This window comes from Portunus trituberculatus, chromosome 27, assembly GCF_017591435.1.
Source record: "Portunus trituberculatus isolate SZX2019 chromosome 27, ASM1759143v1, whole genome shotgun sequence".
Taxonomy (NCBI): domain Eukaryota; kingdom Metazoa; phylum Arthropoda; class Malacostraca; order Decapoda; family Portunidae; genus Portunus; species Portunus trituberculatus.
The window spans coordinates 3417852-3439714 of NC_059281.1; the positions used below are offsets into that span (position 1 = coordinate 3417852).

A 21863-nucleotide genomic window follows, 5' to 3' on the forward strand; every position below is an offset into this window, starting at 1 on the left:
TGCCATGTACAGCTCCATTTCCATATTCTGTCCAAGTCTTCCTGGAGTAGTTCGCAATCTTTGTCACATCTCACTTTTCGTAACAATTTTGCATCGTCTGCAAATAGGCTCACATAACTGGACACCCCATCCACCATGTCATTTATGTAGACTGCGAACATTACTGGTGCCAACACTGATCCCTGTGGAACTCCACTCTCCACCAATCCCCATTCTGATGGTCTGTCCTTAATTATTGTTCTCATTTCTCTTCCTACCAAAAGTCTTCCATCCATTTTAGTAAACTGCCATGCACTCCTCCTACCATTTCAAGTTTCCAGATCAGTCTCTGGTGTGGTACCTTATCAAAGGCCTTTTTTAAATCCAGATATATTCCATCAGCCCAACCATCTCTTTCCTGTATTACATCTATCACCCTCGAATAGTAACATATCAGGTTTGTCGTGCATGAACGCCCTTTCCTAAAACCAAATTGACACTCACAAAGTATGTCATTTTCTCCAAGAAGTCTGTCCATCTAGTCTTCACCACCCTCTCACACATCTTAGCTACCACACTTGTAAGTGACACTGGTCTATAGTTCAATGGGTCTCTCTTGTTACCTGATTTATAGATTGGGACAATGTTAGCTCTTTTCCAGTCTTGGGGCACTACGCCTTCCCTTAATGAGGCATCAATTACTTCACAAACTTTTTCTGCCAATTGCTCCTGCATTCTCTTAAAATCCATCCTGATACCCCATCAGGTCCCACAGCTTTTCTCACTTCTAAACTCCCCATCATGTTCTTGATCTCCTCCACCGTTACTTGAAACTCCTTCATAATCCCTTTCTGTTCCATTACCAGTGGTTTGTCAAAAGCAGTCTCCTTTGTGAATACCTTCCGAAAGCATCCATTCATAGCCTCTGCCATTTCCTGGGATCTTCACTGCATACTCCATTTACTTCTAAACTTTCAATACTTTCTCTATTTTTGATGTTGTTGTTCACATGTCTGTAAAAAGCCTTGGTTGGTCTTTACATTTATCAATTATATCCTTTTCTTGTTTCTTTCTTTCTTCTCTTCTAATCAACACATATTCATTTCTTGCTCTTTTGTAACTTTCCACTGCTTAATCCGTCTTTTCCTTCTCCACCTCTTCCATGCATCCTCTTTTCTTGTTCTAGCCTTTTCACATCTATCGTTAAACCAGTCCTGCTTTCCAACTTCTCTATGTTGTCTTATTGGTACAAATTTTTCTCACCTTCTTTGTATATTTTATAAATTCCTTCCACTTTTCATTTGCTCCTTAGCACTCTTGAATTTCATCAATTTGTCTCTTGAAAGAATTTCTTTAGGTTTCCAAAATCTGTCTTGGCATAATTCCATCTTCCCACTTTATATTCTTCATTTCTTCTAGATTTCTCTTCGTCTATCACCTTGAACTCCAAAACTGCATGATCACTCTTTGCTAAAGGGCACTCCACCCTCATCTCCTCAATGACCATTGGCTCTGTACTAAAGACCAAGTCCAGTCTTGACGATGCTCCTCTCCTCCAAACCTAGTATCTTCTTTGACCCACTGAGTTAACACATTTTCCATTGCCAGTGTCAATAGTGTATTTCCCATGTTGTCTCTGATCCTTCCATTGACCAGTCCTCCCAACACACCTCTTTACAATTAAAATCTCCCATCATTATAGTTCGTTCACAGCCACCCAACATTTCTTCCAGACATGTTCCTGTATCACTTATCATTTCTTCATATTCCTGTACTGACCATGCATTTGTCTTAGGTGGTACGTACACCACTATGTAGTGCCTCTTTTTCCTTCATTAGTTTCTGCTCTGATCTTTAGCACTTCTGCCTTTCCCATACCTTTTTCACTTGATCCACCTTTATATCTTTTTCAACATCACTCCTCCTCCCATCTTACCTACTATTTCTTTTCCAAACGTTATATTTCCCTTCTCCAACCTTCATCAGGTCTTCTCCCTCTCTCAGTTTTGCAGACACAATATCTTCTTCATCTAAACTGTTCCAGTCTCAATACATCTCTAAACTGTTCCAGTCTCAATACATCTCTCAGAAACTATATTTTTAATATCTCTCAGACATCTTCCTTTCTCAGCTTTTTACTATGCGATCTTGTGCTTATGTCATATTCTTCTCAGGATCAGTTTCTCATTATCCACTTTCCATTCCGTTGATCAATTTATAGACTTGTATCAGGTCTCCTCTCTCTTCTTTGTTCCAAGGTTGGTAGATCCATAGCCTTTAGTCTCTCCTCATATGTCATCCTTCAAGTTCTGGGACCATTCTTGTAGCCATTTTTGTAGCCTCTCCAATTTTCTTATGTGTTTCTTTTTATGATCCACACTACTCCTGCATATTCCAATCTGGGTCTTATTATTGTATTTATCAATTTCTTCATCTTTTCTTTGTCCATGTAGTGAAATGCTACTCCAATATTCCTTAGCAAATTATATGTTTCTCTAAAATTCTATCAATATGGCTTACTGGTTGATTGTTTTCTTCCATCGTCACTCCTAAGTTCTTTTCCTTTTTTGACTTTCTCCAGTTCTACTCCATCTCCCATCTTATAGATTCCCACAGGTTGTCTTTCACTCTTTCCCATTTCCATGACATGGCTTTTGTTCACATTGAATTCCATTTCCACTTCTTACTCCATTCCCAGATCTTATTTAGGTCTTCTTGCAGTATTTCACAATCCTCCTTTTGCTTTATAACTCTGCACAGTTTTGTATCATCCGCAAACAAATTTATGTAGCTGTTCACTCCTTCTGGCATGTCATTAATATAAATGAGGAAAAGTATTGGTGCCAATACTGACCCCTGTCACTCCGCTTTCTACTGCTCTCCACTTGGACTTCATATCTTTAATTACCGTCCTTATTTCTCTCCCCCTCAAATAATTTTCTATCCATCTCAATGTGCTTCCTTTTAAGCCACCCTTCTCCTCTAACTTCCACAGTAATCTTCATGTGGCACTTTGTCAAACTCCTTTTTAAATCCAAATAGATGCAGTCAACCCATCCTCTCTCTCTTGTACTCTATCAACTATTCTAGAATAGAAACTCAATAAATTAGTTACACAAGACCGTCCTTTTCTAAAACCAAATTGGCTATTTGATATTAATTTGTTGTCTTCAAGGAACTCGATCCATTGTTTCTTTATTATTCTTTCACACATCTTGCATATTACACTAGTTAGTGATACCGGTCTGTAATTTAAAGATTCTTCTTTCCTTCCGCTCTTATATATGGGAACCACCTCAGCTCTTTTCCATTCTACTGGCACTGTTCCATTTTCTATTGAGCATTTTATGATGTTGTATATAGGACTTGCTAGTTCTTCCCTACATTCTTTCAGTGTGTGTTTGTTTGTTTGTTTGTATTTACCTAATTGTATTTACCTAATTGTAACATACGGGAAAAGAGCTATGCTCGTGTTGTCCCGTCTCCATATCTATTAATGTCCAGCTTTTTCTTAAAATCATGAATATTCCTTGCGTTGACCACTTCCACGTCTAAACTATTCCATGCTTCCACCCTTCTATGAGGGAAGCTATATTTTTTCACATCTCTCCTATAAGTGGCCATTTTAGTTTTTCCCATGCCCTCTCGACATTCTTTCATTCCACATACACAGATCTTCCCTATCCATTTTTCCATGCCAATCATCACTCTGTATATTGCTATCAGGTCTCCCCTTTCTCTTCTGTTTTCCAGGGTCGGAAGTTGCATTCTTTTCAGTCTGTCTTCATAAGTCAAATCTCTTAAGTCAGGCACCATTTTCGTTGCAGCCCTCTGTACTTTCTCTAGTTTCCTTATGTGTTTCTTTAAGTTCGGAGCCCACTGTATTGTTGCATATTCAAGCCTCGGTCTTATCATTGCAGTAATTATTTTCTTCATCATTTCTTCATCTAAATATACGAACGCCACTCTTATGTTCCTCAATAAGTTCAATACTTCTCCAATTATTTTGTTTATATGTCTCTCTGGCGATAGGTCATTGGTAATTGTCACCCCAAGGTCTTTTTCTTCATGACTGGTTTTATGTCTTCATTTCCTATCTTGTACATACTCCTGATTCTTCTTTCACTCTTGCCAAACTCTATTTTCTTGCATTTTGTCGTGTTGAACTCCATTTGCCATGTACAGCTCCATTTCCATATTCTGTCCAAGTCTTCCTGGAGTAGTTCGCAATCTTTGTCACATCTCACTTTTCTTAACAATTTTGCATCGTCTGCAAATAGGCTCACATAACTGGACACCCCATCCACCATGTCATTTATGTAGACCGCGAACATTACTGGTGCCAACACTGATCCCTGTGGAACTCCACTCTCCACCAATCCCCATTCTGATGGTCTGTCCTTAATTATTGTTCTCATTTCTCTTCCTACCAAAAGTCTTCCATCCATTTTAGTAAACTGCCATGCACTCCTCCTACCATTTCAAGTTTCCAGATCAGTCTCCGGTGTGGTACCTTATCAAAGGCCTTTTTTAAATCCAGATATATTCCATCAGCCCAACCATCTCTTTCCTGTATTACATCTATCACCCTCGAATAGTAACATATCAGGTTTGTCGTGCATGAACGCCCTTTTCTAAAACCAAATTGACACTCACAAAGTATGTCATTTTCTCCAAGAAGTCTGTCCATCTATTCTTCACCACCCTCTCACACATCTTAGCTACCACACTTGTAAGTGACACTGGTCTATAGTTCAATGGGTCTCTCTTGTTACCTGATTTATAGATTGGGACAATGTTAGCTCTTTTCCAGTCTTGGGGCACTACACCTTCCCTTAATGAGGCATCAATTACTTCACAAACTTTTTCTGCCAGTTGCTCCCTGCATTCTCTTAAAATCCATCCTGATACCCCATCAGGTCCCACAGCTTTTCTCACTTCTAAACTCCCCATCATGTTCTTGATCTCCTCCACAGTTACTTGAAACTCCTTCATAATCCCTTTCTGTTCCATTACCAGTGGTTTGTCAAAAGCAGTCTCCTTTGTGAATACCTTCCGAAAGCATCCATTCATAGCCTCTGCCATTTCCTGGGATCTTCACTGCATACTCCATTTACTTCTAAACTTTCAATACTTTCTCTATTTTTGATGTTGTTGTTCACATGTCTGTAAAAAAGCCTTGGTTGGTCTTTACATTTATCAATTATATCCTTTTCTTGTTTCTTTCTTTCTTCTCTTCTAATCAACACATATTCATTTCTTGCTCTTTTGTAACTTTCCACTGCTTAATCCGTCTTTTCCTTCTCCACCTCTTCCATGCATCCTCTTTTCTTGTTCTAGCCTTTTCACATCTATCGTTAAACCAGTCCTGCTTTCCAACTTCTCTATGTTGTCTTATTGGTACAAATTTTTCTCACCTTCTTTGTATATTTTTATAAATTCCTTCCACTTTTCATTTGCTCCTTAGCACTCTTGAATTTCATCCAATTTGTCTCTTGAAAGAATTTCTTTAGGTTTCCAAAATCTGTCTTGGCATAATTCCATCTTCCCACTTTATATTCTTCATTTCTTCTAGATTTCTCTTCGTCTATCACCTTGAACTCCAAAACTGCATGATCACTCTTTGCTAAAGGGCACTCCACCCTCATCTCCTCAATGACCATTGGCTCTGTACTAAAGACCAAGTCCAGTCTTGACGATGCTCCCTCTCCTCCAAACCTAGTATCTTCTTTGACCCACTGAGTTAACACATTTTCCATTGCCAGTGTCAATAGTGTATTTCCCCATGTTGTCTCTGATCCTTCCATTGACCAGTCCTCCCAACACACCTCTTTACAATTAAAATCTCCCATCATTATAGTTCGTTCACAGCCACCCAACATTTCTTCCAGACATGTTCCTGTATCACTTATCATTTCTTCATATTCCTGTACTGACCATGCATTTGTCTTAGGTGGTACGTACACCACTATGTAGTGCCTCTTTTTCCTTCATTAGTTTCTGCTCTGATCTTTAGCACTTCTGCCTTTCCCATACCTTCTTTCACTTGATCCACCTTTATATCTTTTTAACCAGCAACATCACTCCTCCTCCCATCTTACCTACTCTATTTCTTTTCCAAACATTATATTTCCTTCTCCAACCATCATCAGGTCTTCTCCCTCTCTCAGTTTTGTTTCAGTAAGACCCACAATATCTGGGTTCTTGTCCCTCAAGTAATCGTTGAGTTCTAAAATCCCGATATCACTCCATTTATGTTGGAATACATTACATTCGCTCATATGTAAGTTTCTTTAGTCCTTTCTTGCTGTACTTTTCTGGGTTATGAACCACTTCCTCAGTCTCATATCCAAGATTCTCCAGAAAAACTCTTTCTTCTCCTCTTCTGTCCTCTCTTCATTTTTTTCAAAGCCTCCTTTCTCAACTCATTTAACATTTCTCTTTCCTTTTCACCGAGATCTCTTCTCAACCAAATCTTCCTTGTTGTTTCCTGCTGGGCTAGCCTCCATGACTTCTCCACCAATTCATCTACATCCTTTTGTGACTTAAGTTTGATTCTTATTGGCCTCATACCTTCTCTTGTGAACTTTCCAATTCTATGGAAGTCCTCTATTTCTTGTACTAGGTCTTTTCCTCCTCCTGCACCACATTAATGATATTATTTATCACCTTTTTATGTTTTTCTCTCTCCATTTTACTCGGTGTCTTATCCTCCTCCACACCAAATATCACCACACATCTCTTTTTGTCTACAGTTTCCCTCACCAATGTCTCATTTGATTTAATAACCTTCACCACTTTCTCAGCAATCTTCTCTTCTATGATCTGTTGATCTATAATTTCAGCAAGGCCCAAAGTTTTCTCCCCAGACTCTTTGATTTCCTTTTCCAGACTTGCAACTTTGTAATTTACCTCCTTTCTTTCCACTTCCTGACTTTTTTTCCATTCAGCCTGCTTCTCCATCACTTTTCCTAGAGATTCTCCACATTTTTCGCAATTCACTTTAATTAGCTTAACTTCCTCTTTCAGTGCTTCATTTTCCTTCTTCATATCGGCACAGTCTTTCTTTACATTGTCATAACTCGTTTCCAGGCCCCATACTTTTCAAACAGTTTTCAATTTTACCTTCCAACTCCAGAATTTTCTTCACATAAGCGCTCTTCTCCATTATTCCTTGAAATCCTGTGAAGTCTGATTCATCTTTCGAGTTCACGGCCGCCATGTTGCTCAGATGTAAACAAACCAGCTGATGGCTCAAATGCAGGCTACAGTTTATATTTACCTTCCCTGGACATTATTTTGCTAATCAACAGTTAACATGACTATATGGAGACGGGACAAACATTAATTGTGTGTGTGTGTGTGTGTGTGTGTGTGTGTGTGTGTGTGTGTGTGTGTGTGTGTGTGTGTGTGTGTGCGTGTGTGTTTATTGGGACTATACATAGCAACTTTACTTGTTCCATGTGGCACCAATGTACAGAGGCTGATCAGCACCCTGCATGACATAGGCTTGATAGGTCTTGCTTTGTGGATTTTCAGTCTTCTCAACAACTACCTGAGGGAATCATAATAGATTAATAGTCTTCCTAGTACCTAATATTTTTCCATTATTTCTCATACAAACCATGCAGTTTTTCAACTGGATATTTAAAAACTTTGATTTCAAGGTACATTATAGTTTAAACATTATACTACACAGTTACAAATATTCTCACCTTCCCAGAGTATTTTTATCACTTCACGGCTAGGTTCTGAAACTTGCTGATCAAAGAAAGGATAAAATACAAGGAAAGTATAATAATGATTCACAAGAAAATAAGGATAGAGTTCTAAAAGGACATAGGTAAGAGTAAGATTGTGAATTCTGACTTACCTGAAGTGTTGGATAAGTGCTTGATTTCACCACCAGTGATACATGAGGAGTCAGGGATGACTGGAACACATAGAGACATTATTAGTATGGAGGAAACTATCATCAGTGCTGATAAGATGATCCACATCTACCTAGATCAAAATGAATGAATGTGAGAGCAAAGGTGCATGAGAACAGTGAAATGTAAGATTCAATTAACGCCTCAACTCTGGTACATATCTTTATGAATGTTAAGAAAGATAAGAGAAAAGGTTGTAAAATATATGAAATGTACATAATACACATATTTGAATATCTGAATATCCAAAAATAATCATTAAAATTCATACCTCATACATGAGTTGGAAAGTGTTTTGGTTGTGAGAGAAAGTGATTCCTCTCCTGCCATCACTCCACAAAGCTTCATATCTCATCACATAAAATTGCTCAAACCACGTCAGCTGAGAAGTAAATAATGATTATGATAATTATCTTCATGTCTGAATTGTCAGTTACATCAACAGAAAAAAAAAATTGACGAGATGTAAGAAAATGAAACCACATAAAAAGGCAGTAGATGAATCCTCAATAATGTACCTTGTATTTTGAAACAAACCCATAGCCATGGAAGTGAATGTAAGTGCATCGCAAGTGCATCACAAAATGCACATTTATTAGCAGGGTGATGTAGGGGTGTATCATACTATTAGGGAAAAATATTACTAAAAAATCAAATTTAAATCTTGAAGATAATATCCTTTAAGGAATGGGCTACCTACAACACACAGCAAAATTTATCAGAACAAAATTAGTGATCTTTTTATGGCCATTTAACAAAAAATTCCCATTTTGTATGAATCACTCTCATAGCAGTTTTTTTTTTTTTTTTTTTTTTTTGCTGTTAAGCTTCCACCCATTAGTGGCGCAGGCAATTTTATTTATAGTGGTACCCATATTACGGCACATATCACCACCCAAGCACATCTTTAGTGTAACCACCTAGAACCTGGTTATCATGGTAACATGTAGGTAACTTTAAACCACTCGACAAATGACAAAGTTTCAAGACCGTACTTGGTGGGATTCGAACCTATGTGTGGACATCTGCCCAATCCCATGCTCACCATGTTATCCACTAGCCCACTGCCTCCCTATTCATACATACTATGGGGTGTTTTGAGCATGCTATTTTCACCCCCAAAAAATTCATTACAAATTATAATAAATGAGATATTACTCTCTAGAATTAAATAAACACATTATTTAAGGTGTTCTATTAATGAATGAACAACAGAGAAGGAGTATCTTTTAGGGCATTATTGCCTTATCTCGGCAATCAGTGTTACATGTCTATTTCATCCCTGCAATACCAATAAGAAGTATTATAAATGATATTTTGCTGTGTGAAGTAAAACAAATGGACATTCGATATAATTTTTCTTATGAAAACAGTGGAAAATAAAGTTTGTTTTATAACTTTTAGCTATCACTTCCTCATTTCACGTTAAATTTTTGTACACTACACTGCCTCACAACTTGTATGCTACACCCCCTCCAAGCCATACTGCCTTCGAACCAGTATCACTGCAAAAATGTTGGATAAAACCTAAATTTATCTTCAAATATCACATACATCTGCCTAATATTCATATTCAATACCTTACTAGCATGATCACACTACATTGAAGGTTATAGAACAATAAAATATGAATGTCTGAAGTTACATAATTTGCCACAAAAGATCTTAAATTCTTCTCTTGATTCACTGGCATCATGTCCACTCTCAGTGTTGTCAATACAGCTCTCCTATAAATTCTCTAATTATAACAAAGTTTGTACAGTCCACCCATTTGTACCATGATCCCCCACATTACCCTACACCAAAAATTTTGGTGAAATGATATCTATGGGAATTTTGACATGCAGAATATGTATCTTATTTTGTATGAGACTGAACACTATTCTAGTGATCTACTGATGACTGCACTCACCTCCATAGAGCCATTGAAGGACTGCCATGCATCATCGGAGGTAGTGTGTAGTATGACACCAACTTGCTTCTCATTGTAGCCACCAAACACCTTCACCAGTCCTTGGAAGGGTTGCGTGTTGGTATGTTGGGCCTCCATGTGAAACACTGCACTGGCGCCTCCCACTGCACCACTCACCTGGGGCATGAACAACTCCAGTCATGTCATCTCTGCACACAGCAGCAAATTTTCAAATGAGAATTCATCATTAACATTTTCATTAATCAAACTTGCTGTAATGATACATATATCTTTTTCCTGGGTAATATCTATGCTGTGGCCTTCTCCATTTCTTCTTCCTCCTCCTCCTCCTCCTCCTCCTCCTCCTCCTCCTCCTCCTCTTCCTCTTCCTCCTCCTCCTCTTATTGTACTGTAAATCTGGCTAAACACATAGGTAATGTTATAACAAATACTCATATTTTTTCATAGATGTAAGGGAAAGTGAAGTAAAGTATAAATGAATATATATGAGGCTTCTATATTCAGATAATCTATTTCTCATAGCACCTTCTCTTCCCAATACAGAGTGTGTTACACTGTCCTCTCCTTTCACTGCTAATTCTACCCATCCCTCAGGCCAGAATGCATTTCCATTCTTCATACTGTCTACTTTGAGTCTGAGGGGCAACATTCACCATTATCTCAGTCTGGTCTGGTCGACTCAGGTCCACATTGTAGCCAGCCTGCAGAAGATGGTCATTGAACTGCAGGTGAAGGCCAGCAAGGGCATGGAAAGGATGGCACTGCAGCAGATGGCTCACTGATATCTTTGTGTAGCCCAGAGTGCCCAGCCTCACCTCTGCCTCAGCTTGGAAGTCACCATCTGATACCTGACATAAAAGCCAGTTGAAGTCATTGAGATTAATTGATATACTTGTACTGTCTAGTTCCATGTTACATCAATGCTTGGCAGCATGACCAAAGACAATAATCAAACTTTTTTTTTAAAGAATGTTGATACTCAAAAATTCAGAAACAAATGAAAACCAGAGTACCATGTATAAGAAATATTCAAAATTATTAAGTCTTGCTCTGCTCACCTTGTATAGGGTGCGGCCCAAGTAATTGAGAGCCAGTTGGGGACTATACAAACTAAATGCCATTTCAAAATCTCTCTTTCCTTCTTCACCGATGTTTTTGGCAACAAATGTTGAATTTATCTGAGAAAAAAATATTGAATGTTGTGAACAATGCATGAAAAGTTTCTCTATCTTTTTGAGGCCAACATATTACCCAACCATATATGAGAATGATGATAACAACTATGATGATGATGTTGATGATGATGATGATGACCACAAAAAATTATGGGCCTGTCCATAATATATCAAGATCAAACCTAAAAGCTGTGAAAGCATATAATGTCAGTCTTAGCATTTGACCTGTGAATAAAACTTTACCTCTGCATTGGGATGAGAGATGCTGGCATTGACAGCTGTGTGTGCTGGCTGATGTCTCACATCCAAGTTGACACTTGCTTCTGCTTGACTTGACTTGGAAAGAGTATGGATAGTTTAATTAGCATATATAGCATTAAGCAATCACCAATCACAACAGTAGTTTGAGGCACAAATATTTCAAGTGCCTGTGAATCACAACTAAGCAATACTTTACTGTATGACCTTCATTCTCACCCTATCAGAGTCTTGGTGTACTTCATATTATGTGTTCATGAAAGTTTGCAAGTGACATACTATTAGACACATTGTTCAGATACAACTCACACTAAATTTACATCTCAGCATTTCCTTAACGAATCTTCAATCACATGCTATGAATTTGTCATGTTTTTATCTTTATCCTCTTCCGCTTTCAGTCTACCATCCTGAACCTTCAATGTTCAAATAATTACATGTTTGACAGGAGAAAGCTATTTTCAACTTACTTGTATGGATATGTGGCCTTGTAATGATTTGTCTTTGTTTTCCAATTTCTCAGTGAAGTGAGCACTGAATGACAGCATGTTGGGCTGTGCTGAGTCAGTGCCATACTCACTCTTTGCCTCTACCACTGTTATGGCTGACTCTCTGAGGACACTTCCTGAGATGGAGGCATAGTATTGCTCCACATTTACTCTGGCTGATGCCTGGTGCTGGTCACCCACCACTTTCCAGTGTCCTAAAGAGGCCAATACATGTGATAACCAACACAATGTAAGCATTTTCTGACTCATGCACGAATATGTTACATGTAATTAAAAAAGCATACTCAAAGTGAAATAAATGCCTGGTGATTAGGATGATGGTGATGATGAAAAAGCAAAGTAATGAAATACCTTGTGAGACAGCTGGTTGACTTTGAAGGCTTGACATGACGGTTCCATTCCATCCAATGCTTTGAGGTCCCAGGAGAAGTGAACCATTGGCTCTCACCTCCAGCAGGCCTGGCCATGACAATACAATGTGAGGTGTGTGTCTCATATTGGCTCCTTCCTTCACTACTTGCAGATTAACATCCAACTCTCCATGCACCTCAGAGTCTTGGTAATACTTAAGTGTCACTTTCTTAAGTGTTGGAGACCACTCATACTCTCCTTCTACTTTTCTTCTGGGCACCACAATGGTACTGTCCATACCATTACCATGGCTGTTCACCACAACACTCACCCTTCTGTCTACAGAGGAACCTGGAGTATCTATGATGGCTTCAAAAGCATTCTTGGCTTGTCGAAGAGAGAACACAAATTTGTCAAAGTTGTCAGTTTTTGATATTACAATTTTCTTTTCATAAGGTTCACTACTGGCTACATCTGTGTCAATGATTTTTGTTGATCTCTCCACATGGCAGACCTGCAGGCCAATGATATCACTCAGTGCCTTGGAGGAGCATCCCTCAGACTCCCCAGGGTCACTGTGAGCAGCCAGGTCACTCCATCCTTGATCTGTGTTGGAATACAGTGCAATCTTCACAGAGGAATATATTTTCACTACTTCTGTTTTGGGAAGATCAAGCTGGACATCAATCACACGCCCATCTTGGATATTAATCTTTCCACCAAAGTGCGAGTGGGCATGATGTGTGGTACTCCTCTTGATGCCACTGTGGAAACCATAGCCATCCAGTAACAGTGTTTCATCTGAGGTGACAGCAACTGTGGGTGACAGTTTGCCCTCCAGTAACAGCTGGCCTGGACTAACTGGCTGGACTCTCCCTTCTTTATCAAGTGACAGGGATCCTGTAACATTATACTTCAGTCTCAGAGGGAAACCCAGAAGTGTTGGTGTCACAAACTCCTGATTCATAACCTGAAATAAAGTAAAAAATAAGTGTTCATTATCATCATAATCATAACCATTATTATCTCCTCCATTTCTACATGAAAAAAGCAGAAAAGAAAGGTCAAAAAAGGATTACTAAAACAGATACCATAAGTAGTAATCACAAACTATCAAGTAATGATTATATTGATGCTATTCAAGCTATGCAACTGAAGGGTAGAAGCATCCATTACTTGAAAACACACACACCTGGAAGGCCCTGGGTGAGGAGAGGTGCTGCAGAGTCTCCTGCAACATTTTCAGAGGATCAGACTTGAGAACATTTTCTGAATTAAGCATTTCATTACCAAAGACACGTAAGTACATAGAAGCCTTTGGTTCCTCATTTCTTCCCTCAATGGCTCCCTTCTTGATCTTTGCTTCATTGTACATTGTCTGGTATTGTTCAAGTTTACCCGTGGATACTTCTCTCTTTGGCCGAAGATTCTTCAGGAGGTTTTTCAAATCCTCATTTTCAAAGTAGCTTCCCTTCTCAAAGAACCTTTCAATCCCTGAAACATAATCTTCCATCCTCTTGAAATTGCCTCCAATCTCAAACACATTCACAGACTTGCCAAGGAGCTGCAGAGTGAGATTGAGGGCAGCAGTCTGGGGAAGGTAAGACTCAGGGCTGAAGACAACGTTTCCGTCCACTATTCCTCCGAAGCCCATCTGTTAAAATATGAAGGCTTAGGGCATAACAAGGCACTTACATCATTCTAGGGTTTTTTTTTTCCCCCAGCAGATTTGGTCTCAAATTCTGTCAGCAATTACTATTCCAACATACACGTAGACACTCACTGCTTCGCTGAATTGTGCCAGACGGTAATTCCTTGATGCTTGGAAGGGATTGGTGTTGAACTTATTGTTGAGGGTGAGCTGAGCTGCTAGGCGAGCCAGATCCTGCCCCTCCTGGCTGGCTGCGGGCTGCTCAGCCAAGTTATGGACATGAGTCCAAATGAATGATCCAACTGTAGGCAAATATCTTCATGTTTTAATTGAACAAGTTATATTTCACTTTGTGTCTCACAACTCAAGGGGATAGTCACAGCCTGCCCTCTAAAGACAACTCCCCTCTTTCTCACTTACTACACAGACTCCTTTCACTCAAAATTAACAAATGGCAACTCCTAATCCAGCTTCAGAGCCTTCTTCTGGGGAGAGGACCTTAAATGTCTCCAGGTCAGACTGCTCTTCCATTGGCAACCCAAAATGTCTTGACAGCTCCCTTAACTTTTTTCTACATAAACTTCTGCAACATTCACAGTCTTCGATGTAATTTTCAAGCTGTAGAACACCACCTATCCTCTACTAAACCTCATTTTCTTTTCCTCACCAAAACACAGCTGTCTTAGGCAACTGACAGTAGCCCCTTTTCTGTTCTCTCCTACTTTCTCATTCTCATTTTTTTCCAAAATTGGATGTTGCATCTATGTGTGCAACGACTTACCGGTTACTTGCTGTCTTGCTCAAGTTCTTGAATCTTCCAAGTTTTCCATCATATGGCTTTGACTCAACAGTCACTCTCTAACTAAATTTATCTATGCTGTCTATTTCTCCACTAACTCTTCTGATTATAGTAAATTCTTTGACTATTTAACTTCCAAAGTAGAGCACATTCTGTCCCTCTATCCTTTTGCAGAGATCTCCATCCTTGGAGATTTCAATGTTCATCACCAGCTTTGGCTTTCTTCTCCCATCACTGACCATCCTGGTGAACTAGCCTTCAACTTTGCTATCCTTCATGACCTAAAGCAACTGGTGCAGCACCCTACTCGCATTCCTGACCGTCTTGGAGATATGCCCAACATTCTTTGACCTTTTTCCTTACCTCTAATTCTTGTGCTTAAGCTGTTACCCTATCTTCTCCGTTGGGCTCCTCCGATCATAATCTCATATCTGTGTCTTGCCCTATTTCTCCAATCCCTCCTTAGAATCCCACAAAGCAAAGATGCCTCTAGTGTTTTACCTCTGCCAGTTGGGGGATCTGAGAAGGTATTATACTGATTTTTCCTGGAATGATGACTGTTTCTGTATCAGAGACCCATCTCTGTGTGGTGAATGCATAACAGAAGTGACAGTGTCTGGTAAGGTGTACATTCCTCATTCTTTCTCTCAACCTAAATCTTCTAAACCTTGGTTTAACACAGCCTGTTCTCATACTATACATATACAGCCAGGGGTGCATTCCATGGGATGTTACCTCCCGCATCCTGGCCTCCCCCCTCTCCCCTTCACTTGAGACAGTCAATCAGTTGTTGCACTCCAGAGGATACAAAAATAGCTAGCAACAGGAGACAGGTTGCTCTCTTCATAGTTGTACAGCTTGCTGACAACCCTGTACTAGACTCCATAGACATTATTCATGAGAAATAAAGTTTCAAGTAGAAAAGAGGAGAGAGGAGAAGAGAGCACATAGAGTCCTGTGAGAGGTTTGTTTATCAACATTGTCCCCCCATGGAGAGGGATGGATACACATATCACCAATTGTGAGCTTTTGTAAGCATGAGTGACATTACAACCCCACTATAGTGTACCCTGAAGGGCATACTAACCTTATGGAAGCTTCTAGAGCATGTCTTGGGATGCAACCTACTTCCAATCATAACAAACAGACATTTAACTAATGCTGTTTGATCTTGGTCAGCCGCCGTCAGCCAGTCAAGGTCTGGTTTTTGGTCAACCTTTGGTGACATAATTTACTGAATTTTTTGGTCAAGTCCAAAATGTACAAGGTTTGAGGAATTTGAAGTCTGGGAGTTACTGTACTTGTATCTCATAGGCAATCAGCCTGTTCTCGTACTATACATATACAGCCAGGGGTGCATTCCATGGGATGTTACCTCCCGCATCCTGGCCTCCCTCCTCTCCCCTTCACTTGAGACAGTCAATCAGTTGTTGCACTCCAGAGGATACAAAAATAGCTAGCAACAGGAGACAGGTTGCTCTCTTCATAGTTGTACAGCTTGCTGACAACCCTGTACTAGACTCCATAGACATTATTCATGAGAAATAAAGTTTCAAGTAAAGAGGAGAGAGGAGAAGAGAGCACATAGAGTCCTGTGAGAGGTTTGTTTATCAACATTGTCCCCCCATGGGGAGGGATGGATACACATATCACCAATTGTGAGCTTTTGTAAGCATGAGTGACATCACAACCCCACTATAGTGTACCCTGAAGGACATACTAACCTTATGGAAGCTTCTAGAGCATTTCTTGGGATGCAACCTACTTCCAATCATAACAAACAGACATTTAACTAATGCTGTTTGATCTTGGTCAGCCGCCGTCAGCCAGTCAAGGTCTGGTTTTTGGTCAACCTTTGGTGACATAATTTACTGAATTTTTTGGTCAAGTCCAAAATGTATAAGGTTTGAGGAATTTGAAGTCTGGGAGTTACTGTACTTGTATCTCATAGGCAATCATTTTTATCTGCTTTAATAAAATTAAGATATACTACATAGGTACTTAATCAATTATACCTGCATGTAGATTTGGTACCATCAAAATAAATTTACATGCTTATGGCAATACAACAAAATAAATCATGCCTTACCCTGATTGACCTGTTCCTCCTCAAGCATTTTTTGAAGACGGGGAAAGAATTGAGGAGTGACGGTGGCACAGGGCTGGAGAGCCAGGTAGGCTGCCACTCGCACCTCCACCCCATCACTTTCATCCTCCAAAATCTATAGTAAAGAATAGAGGGGTAAATAACAGCCTTGTTGATATTATTCAGACATGTCAGTCTATCAAACACTTTTCATAATTTTGCTTAATCCTTTCAGGCCATTTTCTCTTAAGACTGGCATCTTCACTTGGATTTTAATTTTTGCCTGAAGATTACACAATCAAGAAAATAAAAAAATTTTGTCATTATCTACAAGAAAACTTCTGCATTCCTTATGAACAAATTTCAAGATACAAAGAGGAGGCCAGTGGTACATTTTGGATGTATAGGTAAATACTGTAACATGAAGTGGTTCCTCAGTAACACATAACTAACTGTACTGAAGCTTCATCAATTAATAACTCACCTTCCATGGAGCCTCTGAACCCGAACAGCCGCTGCGCCTCAGAGTCTGCAGTGCTGCCACTCGAAGCTCTGTTGGCAGCATCTTGTTCTACAGGATCAGAAAAAAACATGCAATTACTTCATCACTGAAAAATACTTTTGTTGCATATCAAAGAGAGAGAGAGAGAGAGAGAGAGAGAGAGAGAGAGAGAGTAATCACAGGAAACTGCTCATAATACAAGTCCCACTCACTTTGTAGCACTTCTCAGGAAAGTTGTCTTGAGGCACCACACCAGCATTACCAAGTGCCCGGAGAGCAAACTTGACTCTGTGCTGCTGCTGGCTGGTCTGATTCCACCCACACCCCTCACCCACTTCCTCCTTCACATAATTCAGGAATGTTCTATTGAAGGAAAAGTAAATTAGTCTAACAGGTGACATGAGTACTGTTGAAGAAGTGTAAATTACTCAACAGCTGTCTCCATAAAAATTTTAATTTTAAGTAAATTTACTGACCACAAGATACATATAACATACATCTGATTCAAAACTTTGGGAATAAACAAAAAAAAACTGAATTCTTGGTGACACTCACTGTGAATGAGTGTGACAAGCAGTGTTGTTCTTTTGGCACAACCTGAACACAACACTTGAGGCTGCCATCACAGCTGCCTCCTCACTCTCAGGTCTACTCTTCACCAAACTCTGAAAAAAAAAAAAAAAAAAAAAATACAACTTAGTGCCTATAAACTTTGCTTTGTACTACATCCTTCAAAACTGTTAGATTAGTATAGAAATTATGTTGTAACAGAAAATCAATATTCATGAAACCAATACAATGTACAGTTGTGCCTTGTCTTCAATACTACTTCAGATTCTGTTGTTTAGGTCTCAGGAAGACTAACATTATGTTTAAGGCACGTTAGAATTTAAGGTTGCAGGGTACTCAACTCATAAGCATGAATACTCAGTGACACACCATGATGTGAGGAATGGATGAAGGATTGGCATGAGTGTGGAGGTGAAGGCCAGCCAGCCACAGGGAAAGAGTGGGGGAGGAGATGTGAGAGGGTGTCTCACTGGCCAAACGTGTAACCAGACCAATGCAAGGACCAGAGTCACATGCCAGGAGGCCATCCAGCACAATACTCCTGCAGGTGGTAGAAAGAAATGAGAAATTAAGTCACAATAGCCGAAAATAATTATATTGATTATAAAATTACAATATTAAAAATAATACATGATGAAAGTACAGAAGGCAGAAATAAGGGTTGAATAAGACCAAGGGAGGTGTATGGCAGAGCAATGCTGCAGAATAGAAGTCATGTGAATCAAAAGTGGTGCAAAGCAAATAACACAGATAGGCACTGCTGTTATTATCAGTTACACTTTTATCATCAATACTAAAGGAGAAAACAATGTCAAATTCATTGTCATTGCTGTTATGGTTGATATGTTAATTATATTTCTTCTGGAAGTCTTCATTACAATTCTTCATCAGAATTTCTACCTAAAGTATTCACTGCCAAGCCTCTAAATGTGCAACTTATGATCACCCATTCTCTGAAACAGAAGAGAAACGAAAATATGTTGCATATTTGTTCAACATAAGCCAACACAGCAAGAAAAGTGTCTCACTTGTAATTGTCCTGGTCAATGTAGTCATCCCAGATCTCCTCTAAATCTTGTTCATGTTGCACAAGACCCATCAGGTTCACCAGGTGACTGAACATACGTGGCCACTCTACCTCCTTTCTGCCTTCCTCCATGGCCAGCACCTCCATTGTGTCAGCAACCTTGTAGATACAATAAAACATGAGGCATTCATCAAAAAGAAGCAGGGATGGTGCATGACCAGTCAGGATACATAAAATTGGCATGACAAAGAAATTAGCATAAATTCCAGAAACAGGTAGCTCATGAAAAAGGAAGCAGTGGGTGGGGAACACTGCTGGCTGTTTACCTGTGCCAAAATGTGGGAAGCCTCCTGTGCTTGGCCACCCATTACTACCTCCTCAAGTTTCATCCTCAAAGACTCCCTCCTTAATATGTGGTCTGAAATAAACATCTTATTTCAGTGAATTTAATTACGCACACATAAATATAGGTTGGGATATAACTAGAAAATAACATGTATATAAATACTGTACATCTCTGACTTTGCTACTTGTTTATGAATAGGATCATAATGGATACAGATTAGGCTGCAGTCAAGGTTTATATAAAAAGGATGGTCCAAGTTTGGTAATTTTAATATATTTTGGATACCTTAAAAACCATTATGTTCCTTTTTTCAATGTAATAAATTCTAAGATATCCAAAATATATTGTTTCAATAGTTGTATAACAACATGACTACTTGCAGCAAGGCAGTGCATGGATTACCTTGGTGGAATGCTTGCTGGTTCCCATCAGACCTGCTAGTCTCCAGAACCAGACTGGAGGACATGGACAAGGTGACAGAATCCTTGGTGGGTGCCAAAGGGCCATCCACCTCCACCTCTTGCTGGCATTCCACATTCTGCCACACTCCTCCCTGACTCTCCATCCGGCACTCTTGATTGCTCCTGTCAGTATAACGTCACTTAATATTATGGGGACACTCACTGTAAGTCTGCCTCAAGGATGCTGCAGACTCTACATTCCTTAGTCCACCTTCAAATCTTCATCAAACACTCTAACAACTGTATTGTGGGATCTTCATGATAAATAGAAGCTGCATGGTCACTCAAACCTGGCATTCATCCTACATACTGTGTACCTTCTGAACAGCTATACAAAATACATACATAGTCTTTCCTACCTGAAGTGGGGCATTACAGTCATGGTGGGGGATGAGGAGTGGGAGTGAAGGAGGTGTGGGAGGTGCACATTGGAGAGGCAGTTATGTTTGGTCTTGTTCAGCACCACCTTGTCATTCTCACTGTTCAGGCGATGATAGTGCGTCTCACACTCACCAGCCACGTCACTCTGAGAATGTGACACTGGCATGTTAGAGCTTATGATGCAGTGAAGAAAATAATATCAATATTGCAATACATCAATCTCATGAGGTATTCTAATGGTATGTAAAGTAGCAGAAGCATCAACATTAGCAGTAGCAGCAGCGTTAGTAAATGTCATAATAACACCAGGAGGAGGAGGAGGAGGAGGACAACAACAATGACAAGGAGGAGAGAAAACAGTAACAAGTTTTAGTGAAGAAATTTACAAACCTCATGCACAATAACTTTGGTTTGCAGGTTAGTGATGCTTGTGTGCAGCATGGATAACACTGCTCGCTTGAAATTGGTGGCAGCAACATGCTCCTCTTGATGTGGGCACACTTCCTCTATCCTGCCATTCTGATAGCTGGTTGGACATAGAGAGTGATGACTGGTACAGATAGCAATGGTGCATTATCTATACATATATAATAACTTGAAGGAAAGCTGTCAGGATTCAGACTACCTGCTCTCTTTTAGTAATCCTTGCTTCTTTCCTACAACTACATAATCTCATAGATAAATGGGGGTCACTTTAACTAATATAGATTTCTTAGTTTAACCCCTTCAATACGGTGACGCCTATGTAGGCATCATGAAGCCCCAGTAGCAAATACGGTGACGCCTACGTAGGCGTCATATTTCTTTTCTGAGCTTTCTTCAGTTCAGTTGTCCCGTATAGTGTGTTGGATACCAACTACACACGCCGTATGCTGTCCTTGAAATCCTAGTGCTCCTCCCACCATCCTTGTCTCCACCAATCACTAAAGATAAGCTACATGCGTCCCGCCTTGTGTCTAAAATTACCCAATGGCATAGACTGTTCCCATCTCTCTCTCTCTCTCTCTCTCTCTCTCTCTCTCTCTCATTCCCTCCCTCCCCATCTCCCTTTCCTCCCTCCTCATCTCCCTTCCCTTCCTCCTCCTCTCCCTCTCGAAAGATAAGCTACATGCGTCCCGCCTTGTAACATTCGTGAAAACACACACACACACACACACACACACACTGGGTGACCAGCAGGCGACTGAGGTGAAAACACACACACACACACACACACACACACACACACACACACACACAAATACAAAAACAAAAAATTTTCTAATCTCTCTCTCTCTCTCTCTCTCTCTCTCTCTCTCTCCTTCCTTCGTTTCCCTCTCCCTTCCCTCCCTCCCCATCTTCCTCTTGAAAGATAAGCTACATGCGTCCCACTTGTGTCTAAAATATTAGCAAGTCTCTCTCTCTCTCTCTCTCTCTCTCTCTCTCTCTCTCTTTCTCCGAAGAGAGAAGCGTCCACTTTCCTCTTCGAAGGCAATATAGTGACTAAAAAATAGCAGCATAATACACAAAGACAAGTATGACAAGCTTGCACGAGTTTCCCGCGCTTGGGCGCGCGGCACTACCACACGTATATCATACAGGCAGGCTTTTTTAACATCCGGCACGAAGGGGTTAAATACTAGTTTATATGCCTTCACAAGAAAAAGAAGGAAAAAAAACATATATATATATATATATATATATATATATATATATATATATATATATATATATATATATATATATACAAGCAACCCCTGTTTAACGAAGGGGGTATGTTCCTAAAAAACACTTCGTTAAGCGAAACTTCGTTAAGCGAACCAATTATAACAAGTTTAACCCCTGATTTGAAAGCGAGAGTGCATCATAGTACGGTGAAAGGTTTAATGAAAGTAAAAATTATGAAGTATAACATTTTGGCAGTT

At 39.7% G+C, this 21863-nt stretch overlaps 1 protein-coding gene across 2 annotated transcripts in view; it reads right to left on the bottom strand.

The window, feature by feature from the left end:
- The window catches only part of LOC123509550, a 103340-nt gene that overhangs the window by 56012 nt on the left and 25465 nt on the right, over window positions 1-21863 (bottom strand). For both annotated transcript variants that reach the window (XM_045263920.1, XM_045263919.1), the window contains 21 exons: window positions 20350-20485; window positions 19938-20104; window positions 19520-19701; window positions 19098-19189; window positions 18773-18930; window positions 18114-18285; window positions 17730-17839; window positions 17387-17537; window positions 17157-17243; window positions 16676-16808; window positions 13920-14089; window positions 13329-13790; window positions 12137-13106; window positions 11747-11979; window positions 11262-11354; window positions 10902-11021; window positions 10497-10691; window positions 9823-9999; window positions 8182-8292; window positions 7853-7912; window positions 7434-7534 (listed from right to left, as the gene is read on the bottom strand). In XM_045263920.1, coding sequence (XP_045119855.1) covers window positions 7434-7534; window positions 7853-7912; window positions 8182-8292; window positions 9823-9999; window positions 10497-10691; window positions 10902-11021; window positions 11262-11354; window positions 11747-11979; window positions 12137-13106; window positions 13329-13790; window positions 13920-14089; window positions 16676-16808; window positions 17157-17243; window positions 17387-17537; window positions 17730-17839; window positions 18114-18285; window positions 18773-18930; window positions 19098-19189; window positions 19520-19701; window positions 19938-20104; window positions 20350-20485 — 4080 coding nt within the window. The remainder of the gene's footprint in view (window positions 1-7433; window positions 7535-7852; window positions 7913-8181; window positions 8293-9822; window positions 10000-10496; window positions 10692-10901; window positions 11022-11261; window positions 11355-11746; window positions 11980-12136; window positions 13107-13328; window positions 13791-13919; window positions 14090-16675; window positions 16809-17156; window positions 17244-17386; window positions 17538-17729; window positions 17840-18113; window positions 18286-18772; window positions 18931-19097; window positions 19190-19519; window positions 19702-19937; window positions 20105-20349; window positions 20486-21863) is intronic.